Raw genomic sequence first — 21,937 nt, forward strand, 5'->3', positions numbered from 1 at the left:
GCCGCCGGGCCGCACGCCGCCGGCACAGGGGCGATCGATGGACGCTTGAGACACTGGACCCGCTAACCGCAGAGTCGTGGCGCTTTATGAGCCGCTTTTACGGCCTCGTGCCGCTCATTACGCTCGCCTTCTTCGCCGGCCTCATCGCCCTCGTCACCTGGGGATGGTGAGTGCATGCCCCGCCGCCGCTGACTCCAGGCCTCCCAGCGACGACGAGAAGGACGAGGGCCAGGCGTATCCGCACCCCTTCTTCTGGAAGGCGTTCCTGGTGGGCACGTTCGCGAGCATGGCCGTCCAGTCCCTCCGTGTGCCCATGTTTATTCTCGTCTCCTGGCTCCCTCTCAGCGGCACCGGCGCCGTCTTCGTCAGCACAGTCGCGCACGTTATCGTGCACGAGGCGTGCCGCCTCGTATCGGTGCCCCTCACTGTGCCCTCCATTACCTCGGGCTTCCACTCGAGCTACTGGCTCGGGCTCGGGTGGGGCGTCGCCGAGGCCGCGTGGGGCATCGTGCAGGGCTACGAGCAGCTGAATCTCTACGAGGACCTCAGCGATCCCTGGGCGATCGAGGACCTCGCCTGTCAGGAGTGTAACGACGAAGGCCTGTGTCCCGTCCCCGAAGACATGGATCCGGAGGACGAAGCCGGCGCAAACGATGACCTCGCGGAGCTCGAGCACCGTGTCGAGATCCTCGAGCGTATGCGCGCGCGAGCCGGTGAGTCGCTTTCAGGTCTATCTGACCCCAGAACTGGAGGACGTCATGGGCCTTCCCTTCCCGGTGCGTATAGCGCAAAGCGCTAGATCGCCACTGACCCCAGCTCATCCCCTTTGCGCTGCATGTCCTGTGGCGCATCGACACGCTCATCCTCAACCTCGGCCTCACGCTGATTCTTTCGGGCTTCTACTTTGACCCCGAGCCGATCTACAAGCACGAGGGCATCGTGACCGCCAGAGACTGGCCGCCCATTGCGCCAAAGCCCACGCCGAGCCGCTGGCTCCCGCTCGCCTGGGTCGCTGTCACGCTCGTGCACATCACGCTCAGCCTAGTATGGAAGGTCGTCGGCCGCGTCGGCGTCGGTGCCGTGACCTGGGGTGTAAGTGGCTTGGCGTCTTCTCACGAGATCTAGCTGACACCAGGGCCTCATTGTTGCGCTCGGCAGCGTGTTCGCTGGCTTAGGCGTGTGGGGTGGCGTCGTATAAGTTGTCTATAGATTGCATGTGATCCGGTTTACACGTCTCCTAGTATCAAGGCGCGCACCGCGCTCCATTCCGGCCAAGTTGGCCGCGTCTCGAACTGCAGCCAGTCGGCGGGGCCTGAGGGCAGGATGCCCATCGTCCAGCACTTGTAGAGTCCGAGGGCGAAGCTGGAGTCAGCGGGGGCGATGGAGCGAGGCCCAGCGGAGCGCGGCCTGACCGAAGGACGCGCGTGATGCGTGGGAGGCACGACACGCAACGGACAGCGCAACGGCCAGCCTACAAGCTCGCACATCAGTATCAACACTTACACAGCTCCTTGGCACAGCGCATACGTGACCATAGCCGGCACGAGGAGGCTGTACGACAGCTCCCCGTCGGCACGCACAGTCCTGAACGGCTCGAAAGCTGCGTGAGCAACGCCTTTCTGCCTGCTCACCACGCATAATGCCCGTGACGGCGGAAATCGGCCCCGTGAGAAGCATGAAGATCATGCCGAGCGAGAAGATCTGCACGCCCGAGCCGGAGAAGTAGAGCATGATGCCCTGCATCGGGAGGGACTTGGCGGGGCTGGCGTCAGATGCCTCTGGGGAGATCGGAGGTGCCCGGGAGTACGCACGCAAAGGCCATCTCCCACGCGCGCTTGAGCTTGAGCTCGTTGCCTTGGCGGTCGGTACGCTCGCGCTGGCGTTAGACAAGAGGGAGGGGGGAGTACCTTGGTAGTCTCGCGCGCCGCGCCGACATAGCCGGGAGGGTTCGGCACGCTGCGGTTAGCGGAGCGGAGGGGAGGCATACCGCGAGCCGGAGGAGGTGTAGTCCAGCTTGACCATGGCGACGGCGAGGTGTTGATGGTGGATGTCGGTCATCTCAATTGAACTTGGCCCGTGATTGTGACGTGCGGCCGATCTGCTCCCGCCGCAAGTGATTACACGAGAACAAGGTTGTTCTCCCATAATGCGGCATTTTGCGCCATTGCCCGCTTTTGCTGCGGCCAGCGCTCAGCAGATACCAATACAAGCCGTACTACATCTAGCCGTATAACCATGCTACGCCTCCTCCCCCACCCTCCAACACGACGCCTACTTGCGCTTCTTTGCCGCCGGCTTCTTCTTCTCGTCGGCTTTACGCTTAGCCCCCGCGCCCTTCTTGTCGTCCTGCACCTTCGGCTTGACGGTGAAGAAGCCGTCCAACCGCCCCTGCTGCTTGGCAGCCAGCATCTTGGAGAGCTTTGCCGCGCCACTGCGCACCCGATCCTCCTTGAACCCCTTCTCGCGCACAAGGAACTCGACGAGCCCCTCGACATCTGGCTGCTTCCAGTCGAGCTGGGATCAGCCACACCCAGCGAGGCACTCACGTCCAAGTCGTCGCCCTTGACGACGTCAGGCTCGAGGAAGAGCTTCTTCGCCTCCTCCCACGGCCAGTGGTCGGGGATCTGCATTCCCGCGCTCGTCTTCTTCTTCTTCTTCTTAGGCTTGGCCTTCTTCGGCGATACCGCCACCTCCTCCCCGTCCGAGTTGACGATCATCGCCCCGTCCTCGGATTCAGGCTCGCTTTCACTCTCAATCTCCGCGTTCTCTGCCGCCTTCTCCGCCATCTTGCCCTTGATGAACTTGACTACCTCGGCGAGCGACCCGTGCTCCTTCATGAGCTTGAGCGCCGTCTTGGGCCCTACGCCCTTGACCGGTTCGAGGTAGTCGCACCCAAGCAGGATACAGAGCTCGATAAACTGGCGTCAGTGGTGACACGAGACGTATGGCTCACCTGGTCCATGTTCATCTCCAGCCCCTTGAGCGCCTCCTGCAGGTTGACTTCTGATATGGGCATCTTCTTGGCCTCAGAGAACGTCAGATGGCGCAGCAGAATAGGCGTGTGGAACGTGAGCGTGTCCATGTCCTCAGACCCCGCGGCATACACCTGAAGTCAGACGCGCCGCTCCATCAACTCACCTTTCCTGCACGCGCAAGCTCGGCACACTGTGCTTCAGCCTCTCCTGGCGCCTGGAGTCAGCCAGCCCACCACCGAGCTCACAGTAACGCAAGGGATACCCATGAGCGACAGCAAACGCTTGCACTCCTCATTATGCTCCTTGGTGACGCGCACCTGGCGGCGGCTGAAGCGGTCGACGTCCTCGGCTGTGCCGACCTCCTTCGCCTCCTGCTCCGCCTCTTTGGCCTCCTCGCGGCGCCCGAAGCGCTGCTTCAACTATACGTCAGCCGACGACGCATTTTCGAACTCACCACACCGGATTTTAGCTCGGGCGGCTTGCCGTCGAATACATAGCACGGCTTGATGCCGTGGTCGACCATGCGGATTGTTCGGTAGAAAAAGCCCATCAAATGACTGAGTGAGCGAGAGTACAGATCATGGACATACCTTGTTACTTCTCCGTTATCGTTCATGAGCATTTGGCCGTCTTGCTGGCGCACGGCGATGAGGAATTGGTAGATCGACCTGTCATCAGTTGTGTCGCTCGAGATTCCCCTCACATAGATGCATCAATGGCAACCTTACGGCCGAAGAGCTGAGGGTTAGTTTACTGGATGTGCGGATAGCCGCACCGTCTTCATCTCGTGGTCGCGCATCGACCGAGGGGCGTGCTCCGAGAGGAGCGCGGTAAGACCTGATGTCAGCGATGATCAGGAGGGCAGATGCGCGATTGTTGATGTTTGCCAAGAAATCTTACGCACCCTTGATACCCATTGCGTTCGGATTGTTGGGTGCAAGGCAGGGCAGGGGACGGAGAGGGCAGGCTGATGGTCTCGCGGCCGTTGTGGATGGCGAGGAGCACGACGAGGAGCGATGAAAGGAATGACTGGTGCGAGTTCATGAGCGCGTCATAAGACGCGTGGTGGAGGAATTTGGTTCCGCCTTTCCGCTGGGTTAGTCGAGGTGACGTCCTCCACTCCAGATATCCGCAAGGTATGCATACTCCTCGCCCTCGCAACTAGCTAATCTATCCTCGCCTAGACGCCGACACGGCAGTTGTCGAGAGGGAGGACCAGAATGTCCTCAGCCCCCGTCTTCTCGAGCTCGTCCATCGTCGCCGCCATCGACTTGCGCTCCACCATCGAGCTGACAGCGACCCACCCGTCGCCCTCGAGCGGGGAGACGGTTGGCGCGCGGCGGCCCGGCGTGATCTTGAGTGCGACGTCGAGCTGAGCGCGGGGCACGTTGTACGACATGTACACATACTTCTTGGCGGCGATGACACCGGCAATGCGGCTCTTGACGAGGTTGATGAGTGGTGCGAGCTCGGGGGTCAGGGAGGCGTGCGGCGTCGCGGGCGTAATGAGGACCGCCTGCGAGTCCATGAGCGTGTGGATGGCGTGGAGGCCGGCCGCGCGCATCGTGTCGCCGGATTCTGCTGTCAACATGGCCCGTTGATACCGCCGGGGGGGGGGGGGGGGGGGGGGGCTTCACTCACCAACAAGGTCAACTGTAGCACGGACGCAGGCAAGGTAGAAAATAAGACGCGTCAGCACGGGCCTCCGTCGTTCCGCTCCATTAACACCTACCGATACCATCCGCCATGCCGAGGGCACACGCCGCCTCCACCGAGCCGCCAAGGTACTCGACCGAAGTCTTCTTAGCGGACTGGGTCTGGGCATCGATGTCCTTGAACAGAGCGGTTGCGAGGACCTCGAAGGATGTAGCGACGCGGTTGCCCGAGAGCTGCTCGACGCTCTGGATAGGCCCCGTCACGGGCACCTGCACCTGCAGCTTGCACTTGCCGAAGCCGAGTGGCAGGAGCTCCTGGATCAGTGGGCCCTGTTTGGACTCGGCGATGACGTCCTGCCCGGTGATGCCGAGCGAGACGGAGCCGAGGGCGACGAAGCGGGGGATTTCGGCGGCAGGGAGGAAAACGCTGGGGTTAGATCCATTCAAGTAGAGGAGGGTGAAGGGCGCGAGGAACCAGACAGAACCGACGGAAGGAATGGGGCAGCTCAGAGACAAGGCCGCAGGCTGAAACAACCTGCACAACTCACAGAGCAATGGGGTGGTTCTGCACAAGCGCAACATCAAGACGGTGCGCGCGGTTGTACTTGATGTCGGCACCGGCGAGCAGCTCGACCGTCTTCTCGTACAGGCGCCCCTTCTTGGGGATGGCAAAGAGCAGGCGGTCCTTGAGGCTGTCGACGAGGAGGCTCATGGTGCTCTCGTACCCGAACGAGCTCTTAGTCTTGCGGTCGTTACCGACCGAGGCCTGCTGCTGTGGCCGGGGCGGGAGGCTGATGGTTGACGAGTTCATGTCGGATGCTCCAAGCGGAGTCTGGGCGCCGGACATTGCAAGAAGACGAGAAGGGGAGGTCTGGATAAGAGGCAGCGATTAAAAAGGAGTGAGGGAGAGGCGTGGGAAGGGCGTGTGCCGTGCGAGGAGTGGAGGATGAAGAGCGCGAGCGGCAGGGGCCGTTTTGTTATTCCAAGTCGAGCTGGTTGTTGTTGAAAGATGGTTGGAAACGTTTTTGGTCGCTGTCGACCGGAGAGAGGAGAGCCGCTGAGTGCCGGCTGCGGGCCGGAAGAAATAATCAATCAATAAGATCGACTCGGCGTCATTACAACAAGCACGTGCGCTCATTAGGCACCACCAGTAATCTCTCTGGTTGGTTAATCCGCACCAAAGGCAGCCGACTAGCTCGCCTGCCTAAACACGACTGTTAGATAAGGATTCAGGCGCGCGACCATGGCCTCACATGGATCTAATGCAAGCATTAGTACGATGCAAGGCGACAGTCTCAACAGCACATGAATGCAAAATGCTGTTCATACACATATACAAGGGATGGAAAATCAAGTATAATGACAACACTGAAGGACATCCTTGGGTCACCTCCATGAGACCGCATGCCAACTCACATCCCCGCGAGATCGAGCGCGCTGATGTACTGGGACACCGGCGGCTCCTCCTCCTCCTCCTCGTCTTCCTCCTCCTCTTCATCCTCTTCGTCCTCCTCGTCATAGTCCTCCTCCTCCTCTTCATCGTCAAGAATGTCGTCCTCGTCTTCGTCGTCGAGCGCATAATCATCCCCCACGTCTCCGTCGCCGACCGTCGCGCCCACGCTTCTCACTCCGTCCGCTTCGTCCATGACCTCAGCCGCGTCATCAGGCGCCAGCTCGTTCGAGTAACGAAGCCCGCTCGGTAGCGCCATCGGCGACTTTGTCAATATGCCCGAGCTTGCGTTGTTGTCGTTGAACGACACTCGCTGCGGCATGCGCGGCCGGTCCTCGACGTCGCCCGAGTCGGAGCGCGAGTTGAGCGTGTCTCGCGGACTGGGGGCGCGCGGCTTGGCTTCGCTTGCAACACGGGAGGCCGTGTTTGATCGTGTGCGCCACAGTGCTGGAGCGGGGGGCTTTTCTGGCGGCTGCGCAGGCACATTGCCGAAGCCGAGGCGCATGGACGGATGCCGCCGCACCGCGAGGGGATTAGGGAAGGGAAGGCTGCCCGAGGTATTAGAGGCGTTCGAGACGGTCGAGAGCGCACGCTCAGAGCGGCCAGTCGTCATTGATGTTGATCTCGACCCGGCGGGAACGGGCGCTGGCTGGGGCCATAGCCAGGACGGGTACGGTGGTGGAGGCAGTGCAAGTGCACCTCCCTCGTCCTTGGACGGAGCAGAGGTGGAGAGATACGACGTGATGAATGGCACAAGCGGCAAGTCGTCGTGATCTGGTTCGAAGCTGCTGTCAGCGCGGACAACTCCCCTTAGCTCACCGGTAGATCTCGTTGGCGATGCAGTCCGAGTGCCAGCCTTGCAACTTGCGCAGGCACGCCACTACCAATGTGGTGTGTGAGATGCCGTCCACATCGGCGAGATAAATGGGGTACGCTGTAGGGTTGAGCAAAATCTATCGTCAGTCTCGTCGCGTTGGGACCAACCTTGAGCACCTCCGTGACCTCCTCGCGCTCCATGCCGAGGGCCTCCTCCTCCATCTTCTCGGCCTTGACCCATCGCAAGTCGATGCCTTGCTTCGCAGCCCACATTACTAGCGGATCATTGTCCTTGTACGCCTTCTTCCGGAGGTACACCAGGGTGCGGATGCTGAGGCGGCGTAGAAAGGGGGCGTTGCGTGCAGCGGGGATACTGCCGCGATAGAGTATCTGGGCGCAGTCGTCATCGGGGGTGATGGGTGCCGCAACGATGGAGAAGTGGTATGGAGGAGTCAACATGTCGAGCTCCGCCGCGCTGAAATGTAGACGGCGAAGACGACGGCGTGTACGACACGTAAGGCGGAAGGGGGTCGAAGGCTATTAATGGAGGAGATGTAGAGATCCGAACAACTCGACGCTGTCTGCGGCGTCGTCTCGAATCGCGTCAACAAGGCCGTCAATAGCGGGGCCAAAATTGAATTACAAAGGAAATAGCGGTGTCAATTGGTGTTGTTAATGTGCTTACGTTGTTATGACGTTTGGATGCAAATGATCGTCGTCGTCTCTCTCGATCTCGACATAAACTCTCCACGACATTCATCGTCATCTCGGACACTCGCACTTCATCTCGCTTGTTTACCCATCACACTCCACGCTCTCTTTTGATTCTTGCCCAACCTCCATGCTCATGATTCACCCTCGCCTTTGCCGGATGGTCTAATCCACCCGCTTCCATCCACCATCAACCAGCAACCCCGCCGTCGCCATGGGCCGATTCCTCGACTCCGTTCTGAAACGGCCGTCGCGCTCCTACGCGGCCGAAGCCTCCTATCCTTGGGACCCATCCAGTCGCCCGCTTCAGTCAGGCAGCGACCTCGGTGTTGGGTCCAGCCGGCGCCGAACCGCATCGCTCTTCTCTAACGATAGCGAGCCTGCCCACCATCACTACGCCTTGGAACCTGCTCAGCCTCGACACTCGTTCGCGGCCGCGCGGCGTCGCGGGCCATCCCCAGTGCCCGAGGAGCCGAGACGTAATAGCTTCAGCGCTAGACCTTCCAACGGTGCCCTGTTCGACGGCGACCTGCCCCCGCTGCCTCCCATACCAATGGAACATCAGCAACACGTGCGTCCACGACCTGCAGGCAGCCAGCGTCCGCCACCGGCGGAGGATGCTGAGCGCGCCGAGCGTCGAGAGCGCACACTCGAGCATGGCGCACATAGCGAGCACGGTCACATGTCTCAGCGGCGGGACAGCCGCTCGCGCCGACTAGAATCAGGGCCATCGCGTCCCAAGCAGCAGTTCCCTCAGTCCGCCGCGACCTCGCTCCCACCAGCATCGAGCTCGAGGCCGAAGGATGCGCGCCAACGCCTGCATAGCGGCACAACCTCGCCGCCACAGCCACGGAGTCCGCAGCTCGCTCCCCAGCGGCATCGCAGTACGAGCGCGTCGCGGCCGCTGCCCCTGCCCGCATCTCAATCTCCCCCCGTCCATGCACGGCCCTCTGACCGACGACCCATTCCCCCACTCACTCTGGCAATTGCACCCCCTTCAACACTCTCACGAGTTCCGCCCTCTCCCTTACTGTCACCAGCCTCCCACGCCCTCGAGCGCGAAGCGCGCAGCGGACCAACGTCGCCCCGAGTGGTGTCATTTGCCGATGTCGTTCAGTACTCCGAAGCGCCTGCAGCCTTTTCTGACGAAGAATCCGAGTACTCTCGTCAATCTGGCCACAGGCGCTATTCTATAGAATCTTCGTCTTCCGACGACCGATCGACGACGGCGCCAACAACGCAGCCTAACACTCCCAGGGCCAGGCCCAAAACCCAGCCTAAAGGTGACGATGTGCCTCCCGTTCCGCCGCGTAGTCCTAAACGAGGCACGCCCGGCGCTAGGCGAGACTCCATCGACAGTCCCACTTCGCCCGTGGCAGCACGATTCAGCGCTGCACCACACGACGCGCACCCGGCGCCACTCGTGCCAGCGCACACACAGACATTCCACATGTCAATGGAACATTCCACAGGCAGCAATGCTGACAGGCGCCCCGTCCACGATGCTCGTCATGTCGAGGAGGCGCCTCGATTGTCGAGGCCAGTCCGGCCACAGGAGCACCCGCCACCCGAAGCACGCCCGCATTCTCAAGCGCCGCCTCAACAGACTGAGAGCTCGCAGCTGATCGGGCGGCGTAACCCCTTGACGGCCCCCATGATATCTTCTGCGGCTCTGTCCAGTCCCAAGTCTACGCCCGAGAATGACGCCAGCTCTACCAGCTCGGCTGCCGATACCGTGCTCGCTTCCCCGCTCTCACCAACGGCCGCTGTAGGGGCTGTGTCTGTCCCAATACTTGACGAGGCGCCATCGAAGCGCAGTTCGCTTGTGCTCGACGATGCGGCCTCCGAGAAGTCTGTGTACTACACACCTAGAAACTCGTTCTACTTCAATGGCAACGGGTCAGGAGCGACGCTCAACTTTTCGGCGGTTGGCGAGAAGTTCGATGTGGCGGCAGATCCGGAAGAGCCCTTCGAGATGCCAGGGGCATGGTCTTGGGAAGACGAGACGGCAGGCGAGCGTGCCCCACTGGCCAAGGTAGCTCGCGAGCTTACGCTTCAGCGCCTTGTTGGGGGGCCAGAAGGGGCACCTCGGTCGATGCCATCACCAGCACCGTCAGCTGTCGCCCCTGCAGTTGCACTTGTGGAGGCCGCTCCTGTCTTGGCGCCCACCGCTCCGGAAAAATCCGTCTCTCCGCCATTATCGAGTGCACCAACGTCTCGGGAAGCTCTAGACGGCTCAGTGGGACATATTGGGTCCGACGATGGGTCATACGAGACTGCAGAAGGGTTCAGTCCCGGACAGTCTGCTGATCCCGTGAACGGCGTGCCACAGGGCGTCACACCTTCGGATGGGACAGAGGAGGTGGAAACGCCGCAAGTTCAGTTCACGGAACTGCCGACCTTCCATCTCCAACCTCCCACGCCTGCAACAGTCACAGATGGTGTGATGGACAGCCCGTTCCACGACCTTGACTCGCCTCCCTTGGAGCGCGAGTTCGACATGTCGCAAGAGCGCGAAGCGTACGAACAGGAAGGATCAGCCCCGGTGCCGCGCAGCCCTGCGACATCGGCATCAAGCTTCCTGGACGACGAACTGGATCTGGACAGCTTCGCGCCGGACGAGATTGCGTACTACACCCCCGATGGGCCCGTAGTGGCTGAGGCACAACCGCGCCCGAGCGCCGCCGCCGCGCCGTCTAGACCCGCCAGAACAACCGCAGCACCGGCCGATGACACGCCTAAGTGGTACGAGCCGCACGAAAAGAGCAAGCCGAGATCGCGCACGACCTCGCTCGTCCGGCGCTCGACCTCTGGCTCTGGCGTGGACGCCCCTTCCACCCCGCCTAAAAGCAAGCGAGACCGAGGCGGCCGTGTGAGCGGCGCGTACGTGCAGGTGATCAACCGCCCGACCACCCCTGGAGTAGTGACGCCTGAGAAGCCTGCCAAGACCAGAGCCGCAGCGATGGTCGACAACTACACGTCGTCGCTACAGCGGTCCGGCTCAAAGCGGAGCGTGCGGTCCTCCAAGTCGACGCGTTCAGAGCGGAGCGGCACGGTGTCGTCGCAGCGCACCATCGTTCCCGACAAGCCGGAGAAGCGCGCTGCGACGCCCCGGATGAAGTCGCCGCAGCCACCGCGCGTGGCTGCAACGCAGCCATTGCAGCCCAAGCCGCGCCGCGCGCCGGCTTCGGCCTCGTCTTCGCGGCCGATGTCGCCTATCGTTGCTCCGCCGGCCCAGCCTGAGTACGGTGCTCCGCGCGGCTTGTCCTACACCCCCGACGAGCCGCAGCTCCTAAGCCCGCCCGAGTCACTGGGGCGATCGTCGCTCTCATCCGAGTCTCGACGACCCAGTTTGAGGCATAATGACTGGCATGACGTGCAGCAAGCTGCCCCTCGACCGGGGTCGGGCAACAGTTCCGAGGTATCGGGCCCATCTCTCGCTTCGGGTCCTGGGCCTCTCAACCGGGCCGTAATCGGCCAAGGCGGATGGGCAGCAGCCGCTGCCGAGCCGATCAAGATGTTTGTGCCGACTGACGGGGACGGATGGGCCGCGTTTCAGCCACTTCCGCCCCGGTCGCGGGCCACCCCGCTGCCGGGGTCGCGAAACTCGTCATTTGATCTCGGCGGCAGGTCATCCTCGTCGGCGGCAAGCTCGTCCCTTGCTCAGAGCGCGTCGGGTTCTGTCGCTGGCGCACCGCAAGGCTCGCAGGTGATCAGTCCTCCTCTCAGCGCGGTCGGTAATATGACATCCCCGACCTCGAGCGTCAGTGGGCGCCCACCGAAGTCGCGCCTCAGGACAATGTATCATGCCTCAGAGCACTACGAGTCGGACGAGGGCGAGATCCCGTCGAGATCGTACGCCTCGCCACCTCCTGACCACCCGGGCAGCACGGAGCAGCAGCGCACTGCCTGTGCTGATGACCGCGGTCCGCCTACCGTTCACGTTGGCGGGAAGGACCACGCCGAGCACTACGACTATGCCTCTGAGCACTCCAACTCGCAGACGTCCCCTGCGAAAACGAACGGGCGGTGGCCAGCCGACGCGTTTTATGACCGGAGCGAGCGCGGCAAAGCCCCGTCTCGACCGCCAAGCTCGCGGTCGTCCCAGTATTCTGCGCCGTCGATGTACTCGGCAGCGTCAGCGCCCCCTGGTCGTCTCAACTCGCCCCTTCCGCCACTCCCCGCGGACGCGTCGCCATACGAGGCTGCTGCGCGAGCCCACGCCGCCCGCCTCGGCCTCGCCTCCAGCCTGAACCCGAACGTTCTCACGGTGCTGCCGGAGATGAGCATTCAGGACTCGAACGAGCTGTATCTCCCACAGCGGAGGAACAGCCACAGGTTCGGCTCCTCGGCGTCCGAACTGGGCGCCAGAGGAAACATGTCGCCCAAGCGCTCCGCATCCATGTTCAACGTCAAGCGCTACTCGTGCGCCGCGTCGGATATTGGGCATGGCCCGAGGGAGTACGCGTCCTCGGAGTTTGCGCGCCCCGGGTTCGCCGACGACATTGAACGGCGGCATAGCTTCGACCCGCGGCGCGGTAGTGTTGACTCGCGAAGTGAGGCTCGTGCACCATCGCGCTCACAATCTTTCCGTGCGCCGTCGCGCACGGGGGATTACAACCCCGGCGATGTCGTCGCGCCCTCTCACGGCACTGGCGTGATTTCGCTGGACTCGCCCAGTGTTAGGCCGCTCAACAACTACCCGCTCATGGAGAGTAACGGTTACGACCAGACGCAGCAGAACGGATACACGTGAGTGGTCTTTGTCTATGTCGCCTCGCGCCCCCGCTGACGGCAGCAACATGGTGCTTCCAAAAGGCGGAAGCTTCAAGCCCAGTGACCCGATGAAGGCCAAAGGGCCAGACTTGCAGCTGCTGGGTGTGCCGCCTACATCCATGGCGGCTATCACGCTGTCGTCCGCGCTGCATACCTATCACCTGAAGCACGAGAGCCCGACGCCTGCGCATCTGCGATGGACACTTCCCCCTCCCGTCGACTTCTCAACCGTCGCACCCCCGCAACACGTCTCCAACACGCAGATACTCATCCAGGTGTACGCGGTAGCCGTGGACTGGCTGGACATAGCGGCGCTGGACGAGAAGCACAAGCACGACGTCGGGCGCTGGATTCCAGGCCGTTCATTCGTGGGACGCTGCATCACCACGGGCGTGGACGAGAAGGAGATTGCGCGAGGCGACGTCGTCATCGGCCTGCTCGACATCCGCCACTCTGGCGCCTTGGCAGAGTATATCGTCGTGGGCAGACGCCGCGTCGCCCGCGTCAACCCTGACACGCATCTGGAGCTGGAGGAACTCGCCGCGCTCCCAGCGCAGGGCATTGCGGTGCACCGCGCCATCCGAGACGTGGGAGTGAGCCGGGGACAGCAAGCGCTAGTGATGGACGCGCACGAGGGTCTGCCCGCCCTCTTCTGCCAAGAGCTGACGCGCATGGGCCTGGTTGTGACGGCCATCGTCCCTGGCGGGCGGGAGGGCGCGCAGGCCGCGGCGTTGGCGTATGGCGCGCGCGGCGTGCTAGCCGGCTCACCCACGAGCGTGATGCACGGCCTCCCGGAGTCCCTTTTTGCGCTCGTGATCGATACGGCTGGCGCGGCGGACGCAGCCCGCCGCATCCTGTGCGATCGAGGGCACGTGCTATCACTGCGCTCGGGCGACGGCCCGACGCCAAAACACTCGCTGAAGAGCAAGCTGGGGCTCGCGCGAAAGAAAAACCTCAGCACAGCGTACGTCCAGCCTGCGGGCGCCGGGGACGCGCCCGTCGACGCTAGTGGCTTAGACTACCGCGACGTGCTGGAGGAGCCGGTGCTCGGCGTACTCCATCCGGTCGTCAACGAGGTTGTGCCTTTCGAGCAGGGCGCGAGCGTGTTCGCCAGCCGGAGGAACATGGATCGGCTGCGCGTTGCAGTCGTGCGCATAGTCAACTAGATGGGAAGGGGGTGAGGGATTCGGTCTATGTAGCCTAGTGTACCGCATACATGCATTGCTATTCACTATCTCCGGTACATGCATTGCTACTCATTATTTTCGAGGTATACTCCGTCAGACAGTGTTATCCCCGTGGGGTATGGCCAGACCAAATTTCGCGGCTGCCTTGAATCTCGCACCGTCGCGCTTTCCTTTCTCTCTTTCTCATCATCTCTCATGCCGATTTGGATGTCCTCGCTAAATAGGCAGCAGCCCACTCTCACGACCGCACAGCACCACACTGACCCCTTTCTTTCCTCTCTCCCTTCCGCTCCTCATCCCCCTCCTCCAACCCACTCCTCCCCCCCCCACCCTCTCCGCCCTCCCAGACCCGCGTCTCCTGAACTAGGCCTCACATCGGCACTTTCGAAGCCGCGCTTGCTGCTCACCAGCCTGCGCGGTCAAAAAGTCGCCAATATACAGACCCTCCCCGCCCCAGAGGCGGGGCTGGACCTCTTTTATTCCCTGCGCGCGCATCCAGCACGCCTGGGGTATGCTTAGAGGGGACATCTCATCCGTTGTATCAGTTGTTTGTTGACTATGCCAGAGATTATATCGAACACTACGATGGGTGGCCATTTGTGACATGCCCTCGGGGCTCTGGCTTGAAGGGTGCTTTCACGCGACTGCTCACATGCGACTGGCTTGCGGATGGTCCTAGTCCCCGCCTCCTCGCCGTTCATGTCCTCCCCACCGCCGCTATCTTATATTTGCATGTATCTATTTACTGCTCGTCGCTCTTGATCACCAGCTTGGACAGGTCGGGCGTGGTCCCGGCGCCGACGAGGTAGGGCGACTGCTGCTCGAAGAGGCTGGGGTCAGTTGAGGCTACAGTGTGTGTGCTCAAGAGGTAGATGGATGAGGCAGGCGGGTGGGCTGCACAGGACGAGCGAGAGCAAGACTACGGCACATGGATCAAGCAGCTGCGTGTCCCAGTGAACTTCCTGCCTGTCCCAACCCACCCGCTCCTGATCTCCTTCCTCCACCTCGCCCAAACAACTCCACTCACCTGGGGTACTTCAGCCGGCGGACCTTGGGCCGCTCAGCCTCGTTGAACAGCAGGCGCTGGTCAGCGGCCTCGATGGTCAGGGCAAGGTGCTTGTCGTTGTACTGCTCGTTCTGCTCCGCGGCGCCGGCGAGGCGGCCAGCAAGGAAACGGGTGAGCCACGGTGCCGAGTCGTTCTTGGCCTCCTGCTCGAGCGCCGAGTTCGAGGTGGTGGGGGACGCGACGACTTCCTTGGGCGAGGGGAGGAAGTTGTACGCCGTCACGCCGAAGGCGAAGATGATGCCCGCCTGGATCCATGGGCCGGTGAAGAAGGCTGGCGTCAGCAACGAGCGGTAGTATATCAAATGAGGCGGAGGTGGGGGAGGAGGAGCGAACAGGCCTCAGGTTGCCTTGCAGAGGAAATGCCCCTACGCCGACACAGCCTCCCGTTCCCCAGGAAGATGCGACGGGTGCTCGACTCCAGGCGCGCGCGCTCAATGTAGTCGAGCGGTGATGGTTGCACGCAGGGCAAGTTTGGGCGGGCACATCGGCGCAGATCGGGACAGGCAGCGGCGGACAGCCGCGAACCGGGCAACGCAAAGCCTGCCATAAACAGCGACTGTGATGCGCCCGTCGGTTCATGGGGACGAACCGGGCCGCCGCCGCCATCCACTGATCCGGCGCCTTCCTCCGCCCACTCGCTGGACGGCCTTCACGGTCGGCGCTCGACGCCTTTGCCGCCCTTGTCTCCCCCATGCACGCGGGAACGCCTTCCAACATCCCCTCGAGCGGCGCGCGCTCTCGAGGCGCCTGCTCCCCTTCCGTCGACGCCCGATGTCGGGGATCAACACCTACACTCGTGCGTGTCGTGCTTCGAGTCGCCGTGCGCGGCGCGGCGCGCTGCCGAGGTCTGGAACGAGCGCGTGAGGCGCACGTTGCGCGCAGTCTGGAGGGCGGGGCGGAGCATCGCGATGTGCCGGTGTAGACGGAGACGCAGGGACGGAGACGGCGAGTGACTTCGGCGAGACGGAGAGGTGCAACGGTGAGCTACGGTGGACAGCGAATGGCGGGTCGGGGATTTTGCGCCCGGTGCAAGTGTGGCGGTTGCCACGTGGTAGTGCCTGGCCTCCACTTGGTGGGATCGGACGTCACAGGAAGGTGTTGGTGATGGGTGAGTCAACTGTCAACAATCTCAACACCTACAACGATGCCATGAACGACGATGAGCGACGCCGACCCGTCTACCTCGCAGGCGTTTTGGGAGGAGGCCGTCGCCCTTGAGGATGGCGAGCCGGAGTCGGTCCCCCCACCCAATGAAGATCCCTACGCTACGGCGAGCAGGCGCCGCTACGTCTTGTCGCCCGACACCAGCGATGGGTCATCTCCAATACGCCCGGCGCGCACCTCTCCAATTCCTTTTGCATCTCCTTCGCGCTCCCGGGCGCCCGACACAACTGTTTCCGTCTCCTTTCTGCAGTCGAGCATTCGCTCCGGACCCATCGATGGCCCCCACGCCTACTTGGCTAATGACGAGTACCGCCCCACAGCATACGGCGACATTGGCGACTACATGCGCAAAAAGGACTTCAAAGTGCAGCGGCAAAATCGGCAGCTTGCACTTCACGCTGCTGAAGAGGGGATACCCCAAATCTTCCAGGGCACGTCTTTCTACATCAACGGCAACACGACTCCAGGCATGGAAGTGCTCCGCCGCATGATCGTGCAGCGCGGTGGCGTTGTTCAGCCTTATCTCCGCACGAAAGGGAGCATCGACTACGTTGTGGCGCCAGTGCTCACTCTTGCCAAGTTCAAGGACCTCAACAAAGGCGGCGGGAAGCGGATCGTACGGGAGGGGTTCGTGACCCAGTCTGTCGAGGAGGGGCGCGTGGTGGATTGGAGGAAGTGGCGGCTGGTGGCGCAGGAGGAAGGCGGGCTGGCGGGGTTCATGAAGAAGGACACGGAGGAGAAGGTCATTGCCGACGACTATGCGGGGGAGCAACTTGACTCTCCGCTCCCCGTCACCGCCTCCTCCTCGCGTCCTCCTGAGGCCTCCCCGCCCAAAGCCGCTGCGTCAGGATTGCTCCGTGCTCCTGTTGCAAAGCGCGGCCTGCTTCTTTCCCAGCGTAAGCCCTCCTCATCGCGTCCAGGACCCGATTCCGAGCGGCCATCGAAAGTCGCCGCTCCCGTCGCCGAAGTTCCTCGTCTCGTCAATAATCTGAAGCAGCTGCATCAGCACAGCTCAACGTCCAGTGTTGGTGCGACGTCTGCCACGCTCGATCGAGGTCCAAATAGCTCGCAGACGGACTTCGGTGAATTGATCGACCTCGCTGACATAGACTTGACCGAGCTCGAGGGCAAAAGCGATGAGGTGGCTGGTCCTGACCTCGACACGAAAGAAAACGGTCAGAGTGTCGGGGAAGAACGAGCGTCTCCCTTGCCTCTTGCCGAGGAGTCAACAGTTGTGGAAGCCGAGGAGCCCGTGGAGGTCGTAGAAATCGAGACAACGGACCCCGATCCCAATCGCCCAGGACGTGAGGGTGTGTGGGAGAACTATGCCGTGCACAAGTCGAATCCGCACGCTGCGCGGCTAATGCAGACGGACGGTTTTCGCGAACAGAAGACTGCAGTCCAAGGGACGGCTTTCATCGACTCCTTCTACCAGAACTCGCGATTGCACCTTTTATCGACCTGGAAGGCGGCGTTGAAGCTGCTCGTTGCGGAGGCGCGCGGTCTGGCGGAACATGTCCCGCGCGTGCTGCCCCCGGCCAGCGCAGAGCGAGTGATCATGCATGTCGACTTTGACGCATTCTTCGTCTCTGCTGGCCTCGCAACCCGCCCTCATCTGGTTGGCACGCCGGTCGTCGTGTGCCACTCGTCACGCGGCGGGCGAGACTCGACCTCGGAGATCGCCAGCGCGTCTTACGAAGCGCGAGCTATGGGTGTGCGCAATGGCATGAGTCTCGGCCGCGCACGGCAGCTCTGCGGCGATGAGCTCGAGACCATTCCCTATGACTTTGAGACATACAAGTCTCATAGCACCGCGTTCTACGCCGTCCTGCTCGCGTATGCCGACGAGCTCGAAGCAGTGTCCATTGACGAGGCGTTACTGGACATCACCGGCGCTGTGACGGCCTGCTCACTCGCCCCAGACGAAGCGGGCGCTGATCCCGACCCCGCCGTCACAGTGGCTGCGCGCGTGCGCGCCGACATCCTCGAGAAGACGGGGTGCAACGTCAGCGTGGGGATTGCACACAACATCCTGCTTGCACGGCTGGCGACTCGCCGCGCCAAGCCACCCGGCACAGGTATTTTCCACCTTACACCACCCGACGTACAGGCCTTCCTGTCCGAGCTCGACGTGGACAACTTCCCAAGCTTCGGGTACAGCGCAAAGCGCAAGCTAGCCGACGCATTCGGGGGCACGACCGTGAGCGCGCTCCTGCCGCTGTCACGGGAGAGCTTGCGGCGTGTGCTGGGCCCCAAGACGGGGGATACGCTGTACAACTTCATGCGCGGTAATGACGACCGGCGGCTCGAGCCGGAGAAGGCCCGCAAGAGCGTCAGTGCCGAGATCAATTATGCCATCCGCTTCGCGGACCAGTCCGAAGCTGACGCGTACATGCGTAACCTCGCACTGGAGGTGTCCAAGCGTCTGAAAGCTATTGGGGCGAAGGGCAGGCAGGTGACGCTCAAGATTATGGCGCGCGATCCAGAAGCACCGGTCGAGCCACCGAAGTTCATGGGTCACGGGCGCTGCGAGACATTCAACAAGACCGCCCCGCTGCCGCGACACACAGACGATGGGGACTTGATCGGGACAGAGTGCCTCAAGCTTCTGCATGGGATGCGGCTCGACCCCGTCGAGCTCCGCGGCATCGGGATTCAAGTGACCAAGCTCGAGTTTGGCAGCGAGATGGCTGGAACGGGACAGCCAACGATACCCTTCAAGCGCACGCCGAAAGTCGAGGAGGGGCAGCGGCCGCTCGCGGCGATGCTGACGCGGCCTGCGGCGGAGCGCCAGCCTTCTCCTGTGCATGAAGAGAGTGAGGAGCAGGAGCAGCGCTCGCCCGGCGCCCTCGTGTCCAACACGCCCTCGCCGACGGGCACGGCGCCGCCCTCGCCTTCGCCTGCTGCGAAAGGCCACCTCTCCTCCGAGCTCGACCCTGACCTCCTCGCCGCTATCCCGCCGGAGCTGCACGCCGACGCGCGCGCGCAGTTACGTGCTGCCAAGCGACGCCGGGAGCCCGCCGGGCCCGACGAGCCGCGCAAACTCAACGCCGCTGCGCACATCACGAAGCAGCTGCGGCCCAAGATTAAGACGCAGCTGCGCGCGGGCGAGATCGCCGAGCTTCCGCTATACTCGGCCTGGGGGCGAGCCGGGGCTGCGCGAGAGCCGCGAGTGGCACAACAGGCGCGGGAGTCGCGAGAGTCCTCGGCAGCAGTCATTATGGTTGACGACGAGGACGACGAAACGTCAGAGCTGCGCGCCCTCGGCATTGATCCCGACGTGTTCGCCGCGCTGCCGGAGGACGTGCAGGCCGAGGTGGTTGCGCAGGAGCGCGCGCGGCGGCCTGTCCGGGCTAAGCGGCGCAATGGCGGAGGTGGAGGCGGCGGCGGTGGTGGCGGACGCGCAGCGCCCGTCGCGCAGCTGGCGTCCAAGCCGGCGCTGTTTGGCGAGCGGAGCACGGCTGGTGTCGCGGGCGTGCTTGCGGCGTGGGTGGCTAGCGGACCGCCAGCGCATAGGGATGTCGAGCGTGTCAAGGGATATCTTCTCAAGTGCCTCAATGGCCTCACTGGCTTCGAGCACGTTACCGCCCTGCTCCGCTCCATGCGGCTTGTCATGGTAGAGGAGGAGTGGAGTGACGTGTGGGAGAGGCTGCGGGCCGCTGTGGACGAGGCCGTGAGGGAGAGGATGGGGGCGGGCCTGCGTATGTAGCCTGTATGGAGTTATAGGCTGTACAATTGTTGTATGCATCTGTATAGTACACCTGGTGACTAGATCGACATGCCGTGAGTGCGTCTACGCCGTGGAGTTCTCTCTAACGTTCCCCATCTCTACCGTGTCTCTCTCATCCGTTAGCGGCCCTCTTGCTTCCGGCCGCCGCTCCACTTGTGTGACATGCGGGACTTCTGGCCGTGGCGGATCGCGCTCGAGCGCGTCAAGCATATCGCGCTTCCACTGCGGCACGTCGCTGCCCTCACGCTCCAGGGCATCGAGCACAGCTTGCTTCCACGCGCGAAGCTCATCGCTATTGCTGGGTTCGGCTCTCGCACGTGCGGCAGCGGCGGCCTGGGCCGCAGCAGGCGGGAGGGGCGGAAGGGGATGGGGTGGGTTGAAGAGGGATGTTCTCGGGGTAGTCGGAAGCGACGGGAAGGTGGAGAGAGTGGTGGAGAGGGTGGAGAGGGTTGGGGGTGGCAGGGGTTGATCTGGGTGCGAGGTGGCGCTCGGCGTGTTGGACGGGGGCGCTTTAGGAGGCGTGGGGAGGGGTCGTGTCTCGGTGGACTGAGAGCGGAGGAGCGCGAGCGTGTCGCGCTTGAGTGTTTCGAGAGGAGACGAGAGGCGGCGGACTGCGCGGGCGGGGTCGCGCTCCAGCCTAGTCGGGGAGGGAGGGTCGGCGGGTGGATAGCCGGAGGCCGTAGATGGGCGTTTATGGCTGTGCCCAATGCTCGAGACGTCGATCGGCGCGTCTCTATCTCTCTCTGTCACTGCGAGGGACTGCTCGCTGTGCTGCCCCGTGATGTCCGAAGCGCTTGCGGTGAACGTATTGGTTCTGCCGCTGGCGGCCATCTCCGCCGCTGCGATATACGCGGCCGCTGCGGCATAGTAGGCGGCAGCGGTCGAGTTGCCCTCAAAGTAACCCGGCAGATCCTCGTGATGCTCTTCGGGCTGGGCAGTGGCAGACGCTCTTGTCGATGAGCTTGGGTCAGGTTCAAGTTGGGAGTGGGTGGGAGCAGTGGAGGGGCTTGTCGGAGAGTTTCTGGACTGTAGCCGCGATGTTGAGCCTTCGGCCTTGTCAAGCGGCGTGACGAGCGCGACCTCTTCCACCTTCTCCTCGTGCTCGTCGACTGTAAAGTTTTGTGCCCGGACGGGAGGTTCGTAAGCGAATGGTCTTCTCAGAGGAGCGGCGAAACCAACACGCCTCGCGCGAGTAGTCCAAAGGAATTCGAAAGCGAGAGTGAAGATCAAGATAACCGCGGCGGCCCAATTCAGTACAAAGGAGGCGGCTCCCATGTTCCAGGCCAAGCGCGTCACTGTATCTCCTTCAAGCGGCTTGGAGAAGAACTCGTAGTGTGAAAGCGCCGACTTCGCGATGTTGGTCCCGAGACCATAAGCGGAGAGCGCCGATAGGATGAGATAGTCGGCGCCAAGGGAGGTGAATGTCCGTCCGTGAGCCCATTTGCCACGGACAACGAGGCTGGAATCAGTGCTGAGCTGCAAGTGAGACTGGGACTGAAGTGGGGCGTGCGTACGGCGCAGAACAGGAGGGAGGCGCATCGGAGGCAGGGGAGAAGTACGGCGCAGCAGATAACACTGGGGCGCGTGCAGAAGTCGTGCACAGTCGAGCTCGCAGGTATTGTCTTGGCCCCCCTTCTCCCCCATTGCACGCACACACCACTCGTTGACAAGACGAACTCACAAGGCGATGGTGTAGCCGATGATCACGAGGTTCCACGGGAGCTGCGCGATGATGGCTGCATGTCAGCTCGGCGCATGATCGGGCAAGCCGGGTAGTCAAGAGGGCTGCGCGTCCGTGCACGGATCTCCTGCCGATGGCTCACATGGCCACATTCTCACGGCCGCGCATGGGCCGTGTCTGGCCAGCGGATGCGGGCAGTGAGGCGCGGCGGGTAGATGTGAGGTCAAGGCGGAGCGTAGGCGCGAAGGGAGGGCCGAGGAGGAAGAGAGGAATGGGGTGGGGAGAGGGGATACTAAGCATCCACGGAACTGAGAACCACTCACGCCCGATACGCGAGCCGATGCCGTCGGGACCCTGGTCAGTGCCGTACAGCGGAAGGAAAGCGACGTTGACGAACGCGGCGGCGGTGGCAGTGACCATGAGGATCCAGTATGCCCAGGCGCGCGTGGCGCGCGCGTTGATGGGTGAGCACCACATTGCGGTGAATTGCGTGCGCGAGAGACCTGGGGTCATGGGCGGGCCATGGTTGAGGTGACGGAGCGGCGAGGAGATGAGGGAGATGGAAGTGATCGAGGAGAGAGAGGATGGAGGAGATGAAGATGGAGTGGCAAGGGGAGATGGGGGATGGGGGAGTGGCGAGAAAGAAGATGAAGATAGCCAGAGCAGGCATCAAAATACCGCGGAATGTGAATCCAACATCCCTGCCGACATGCGCCACTTTACTTC

General features: G+C 62.7%; 9 protein-coding genes across 9 annotated transcripts; 3 read left to right on the forward strand and 6 right to left on the reverse strand.

Annotated features, from left to right (window-relative positions):
- Window positions 1-86: 86 nt before the first annotated feature.
- On the forward strand, window positions 87-1,198 carry COLE_05303 (uncharacterized protein; the record flags this gene model as incomplete). The annotated part of the gene is made up of 5 exons (XM_018423851.2): window positions 87-166; window positions 199-713; window positions 745-776; window positions 817-1,092; window positions 1,136-1,198. The coding sequence occupies 5 exons, from the start codon at window positions 87-89 to the stop codon at window positions 1,196-1,198; spliced, it is 966 nt and encodes a 321-aa protein (XP_018277041.1).
- Window positions 1,199-1,226: 28 nt separating this feature from the next.
- On the reverse strand, window positions 1,227-2,022 carry COLE_05304 (uncharacterized protein; the record flags this gene model as incomplete). Its single annotated transcript, XM_018425820.2, has 6 exons — window positions 1,227-1,362; window positions 1,504-1,600; window positions 1,632-1,762; window positions 1,812-1,876; window positions 1,908-1,956; window positions 1,988-2,022. The coding sequence occupies 6 exons, from the start codon at window positions 2,020-2,022 to the stop codon at window positions 1,227-1,229; spliced, it is 513 nt and encodes a 170-aa protein (XP_018277040.1).
- Window positions 2,023-2,271: 249 nt separating this feature from the next.
- Window positions 2,272-3,774, reverse strand: COLE_05305 (uncharacterized protein; the record flags this gene model as incomplete). Its single annotated transcript, XM_018423850.2, has 9 exons — window positions 2,272-2,514; window positions 2,547-2,918; window positions 2,954-3,106; window positions 3,139-3,189; window positions 3,221-3,394; window positions 3,430-3,532; window positions 3,566-3,643; window positions 3,679-3,713; window positions 3,751-3,774. The coding sequence occupies 9 exons, from the start codon at window positions 3,772-3,774 to the stop codon at window positions 2,272-2,274; spliced, it is 1,233 nt and encodes a 410-aa protein (XP_018277039.2).
- A 381-nt stretch (window positions 3,775-4,155) lies between these two features.
- COLE_05306 (uncharacterized protein) lies at window positions 4,156-5,477 on the reverse strand (the record flags this gene model as incomplete). The annotated part of the gene is made up of 3 exons (XM_065626403.1): window positions 4,156-4,565; window positions 4,708-5,057; window positions 5,179-5,477. The coding sequence occupies 3 exons, from the start codon at window positions 5,475-5,477 to the stop codon at window positions 4,156-4,158; spliced, it is 1,059 nt and encodes a 352-aa protein (XP_065482344.1).
- Window positions 5,478-6,042: 565 nt separating this feature from the next.
- On the reverse strand, window positions 6,043-7,355 carry COLE_05307 (uncharacterized protein; the record flags this gene model as incomplete). The annotated part of the gene is made up of 3 exons (XM_018423848.2): window positions 6,043-6,865; window positions 6,900-7,033; window positions 7,065-7,355. The coding sequence occupies 3 exons, from the start codon at window positions 7,353-7,355 to the stop codon at window positions 6,043-6,045; spliced, it is 1,248 nt and encodes a 415-aa protein (XP_018277037.1).
- A 1,702-nt stretch (window positions 7,356-9,057) lies between these two features.
- Window positions 9,058-13,549, forward strand: COLE_05308 (uncharacterized protein; the record flags this gene model as incomplete). Its single annotated transcript, XM_018424859.1, has 2 exons — window positions 9,058-12,359; window positions 12,406-13,549. The coding sequence occupies 2 exons, from the start codon at window positions 9,058-9,060 to the stop codon at window positions 13,547-13,549; spliced, it is 4,446 nt and encodes a 1,481-aa protein (XP_018277036.1).
- Window positions 13,550-14,312: 763 nt separating this feature from the next.
- Window positions 14,313-15,540, reverse strand: COLE_05309 (uncharacterized protein; the record flags this gene model as incomplete). Its single annotated transcript, XM_018423847.2, has 3 exons — window positions 14,313-14,400; window positions 14,598-14,907; window positions 15,429-15,540. 3 exons carry the CDS (start codon window positions 15,538-15,540, stop codon window positions 14,313-14,315), a joined length of 510 nt encoding a protein of 169 aa, XP_018277035.1.
- Window positions 15,541-16,143: 603 nt separating this feature from the next.
- Window positions 16,144-19,509, forward strand: COLE_05310 (uncharacterized protein; the record flags this gene model as incomplete). Its single annotated transcript, XM_018420034.3, has 3 exons — window positions 16,144-16,542; window positions 16,873-18,534; window positions 18,634-19,509. 3 exons carry the CDS (start codon window positions 16,144-16,146, stop codon window positions 19,507-19,509), a joined length of 2,937 nt encoding a protein of 978 aa, XP_018277034.2.
- An 84-nt stretch (window positions 19,510-19,593) lies between these two features.
- On the reverse strand, window positions 19,594-21,724 carry COLE_05311 (uncharacterized protein; the record flags this gene model as incomplete). Its single annotated transcript, XM_018426865.2, has 3 exons — window positions 19,594-20,989; window positions 21,212-21,266; window positions 21,370-21,724. The coding sequence occupies 3 exons, from the start codon at window positions 21,722-21,724 to the stop codon at window positions 19,594-19,596; spliced, it is 1,806 nt and encodes a 601-aa protein (XP_018277033.1).
- Window positions 21,725-21,937: the final 213 nt, after the last annotated feature.

Source organism: Cutaneotrichosporon oleaginosum (assembly GCF_008065305.1).
Source record: "Cutaneotrichosporon oleaginosum strain ATCC 20508 chromosome Unknown ATCC20508_contig04, whole genome shotgun sequence".
Lineage (NCBI taxonomy): Eukaryota > Fungi > Basidiomycota > Tremellomycetes > Trichosporonales > Trichosporonaceae > Cutaneotrichosporon > Cutaneotrichosporon oleaginosum.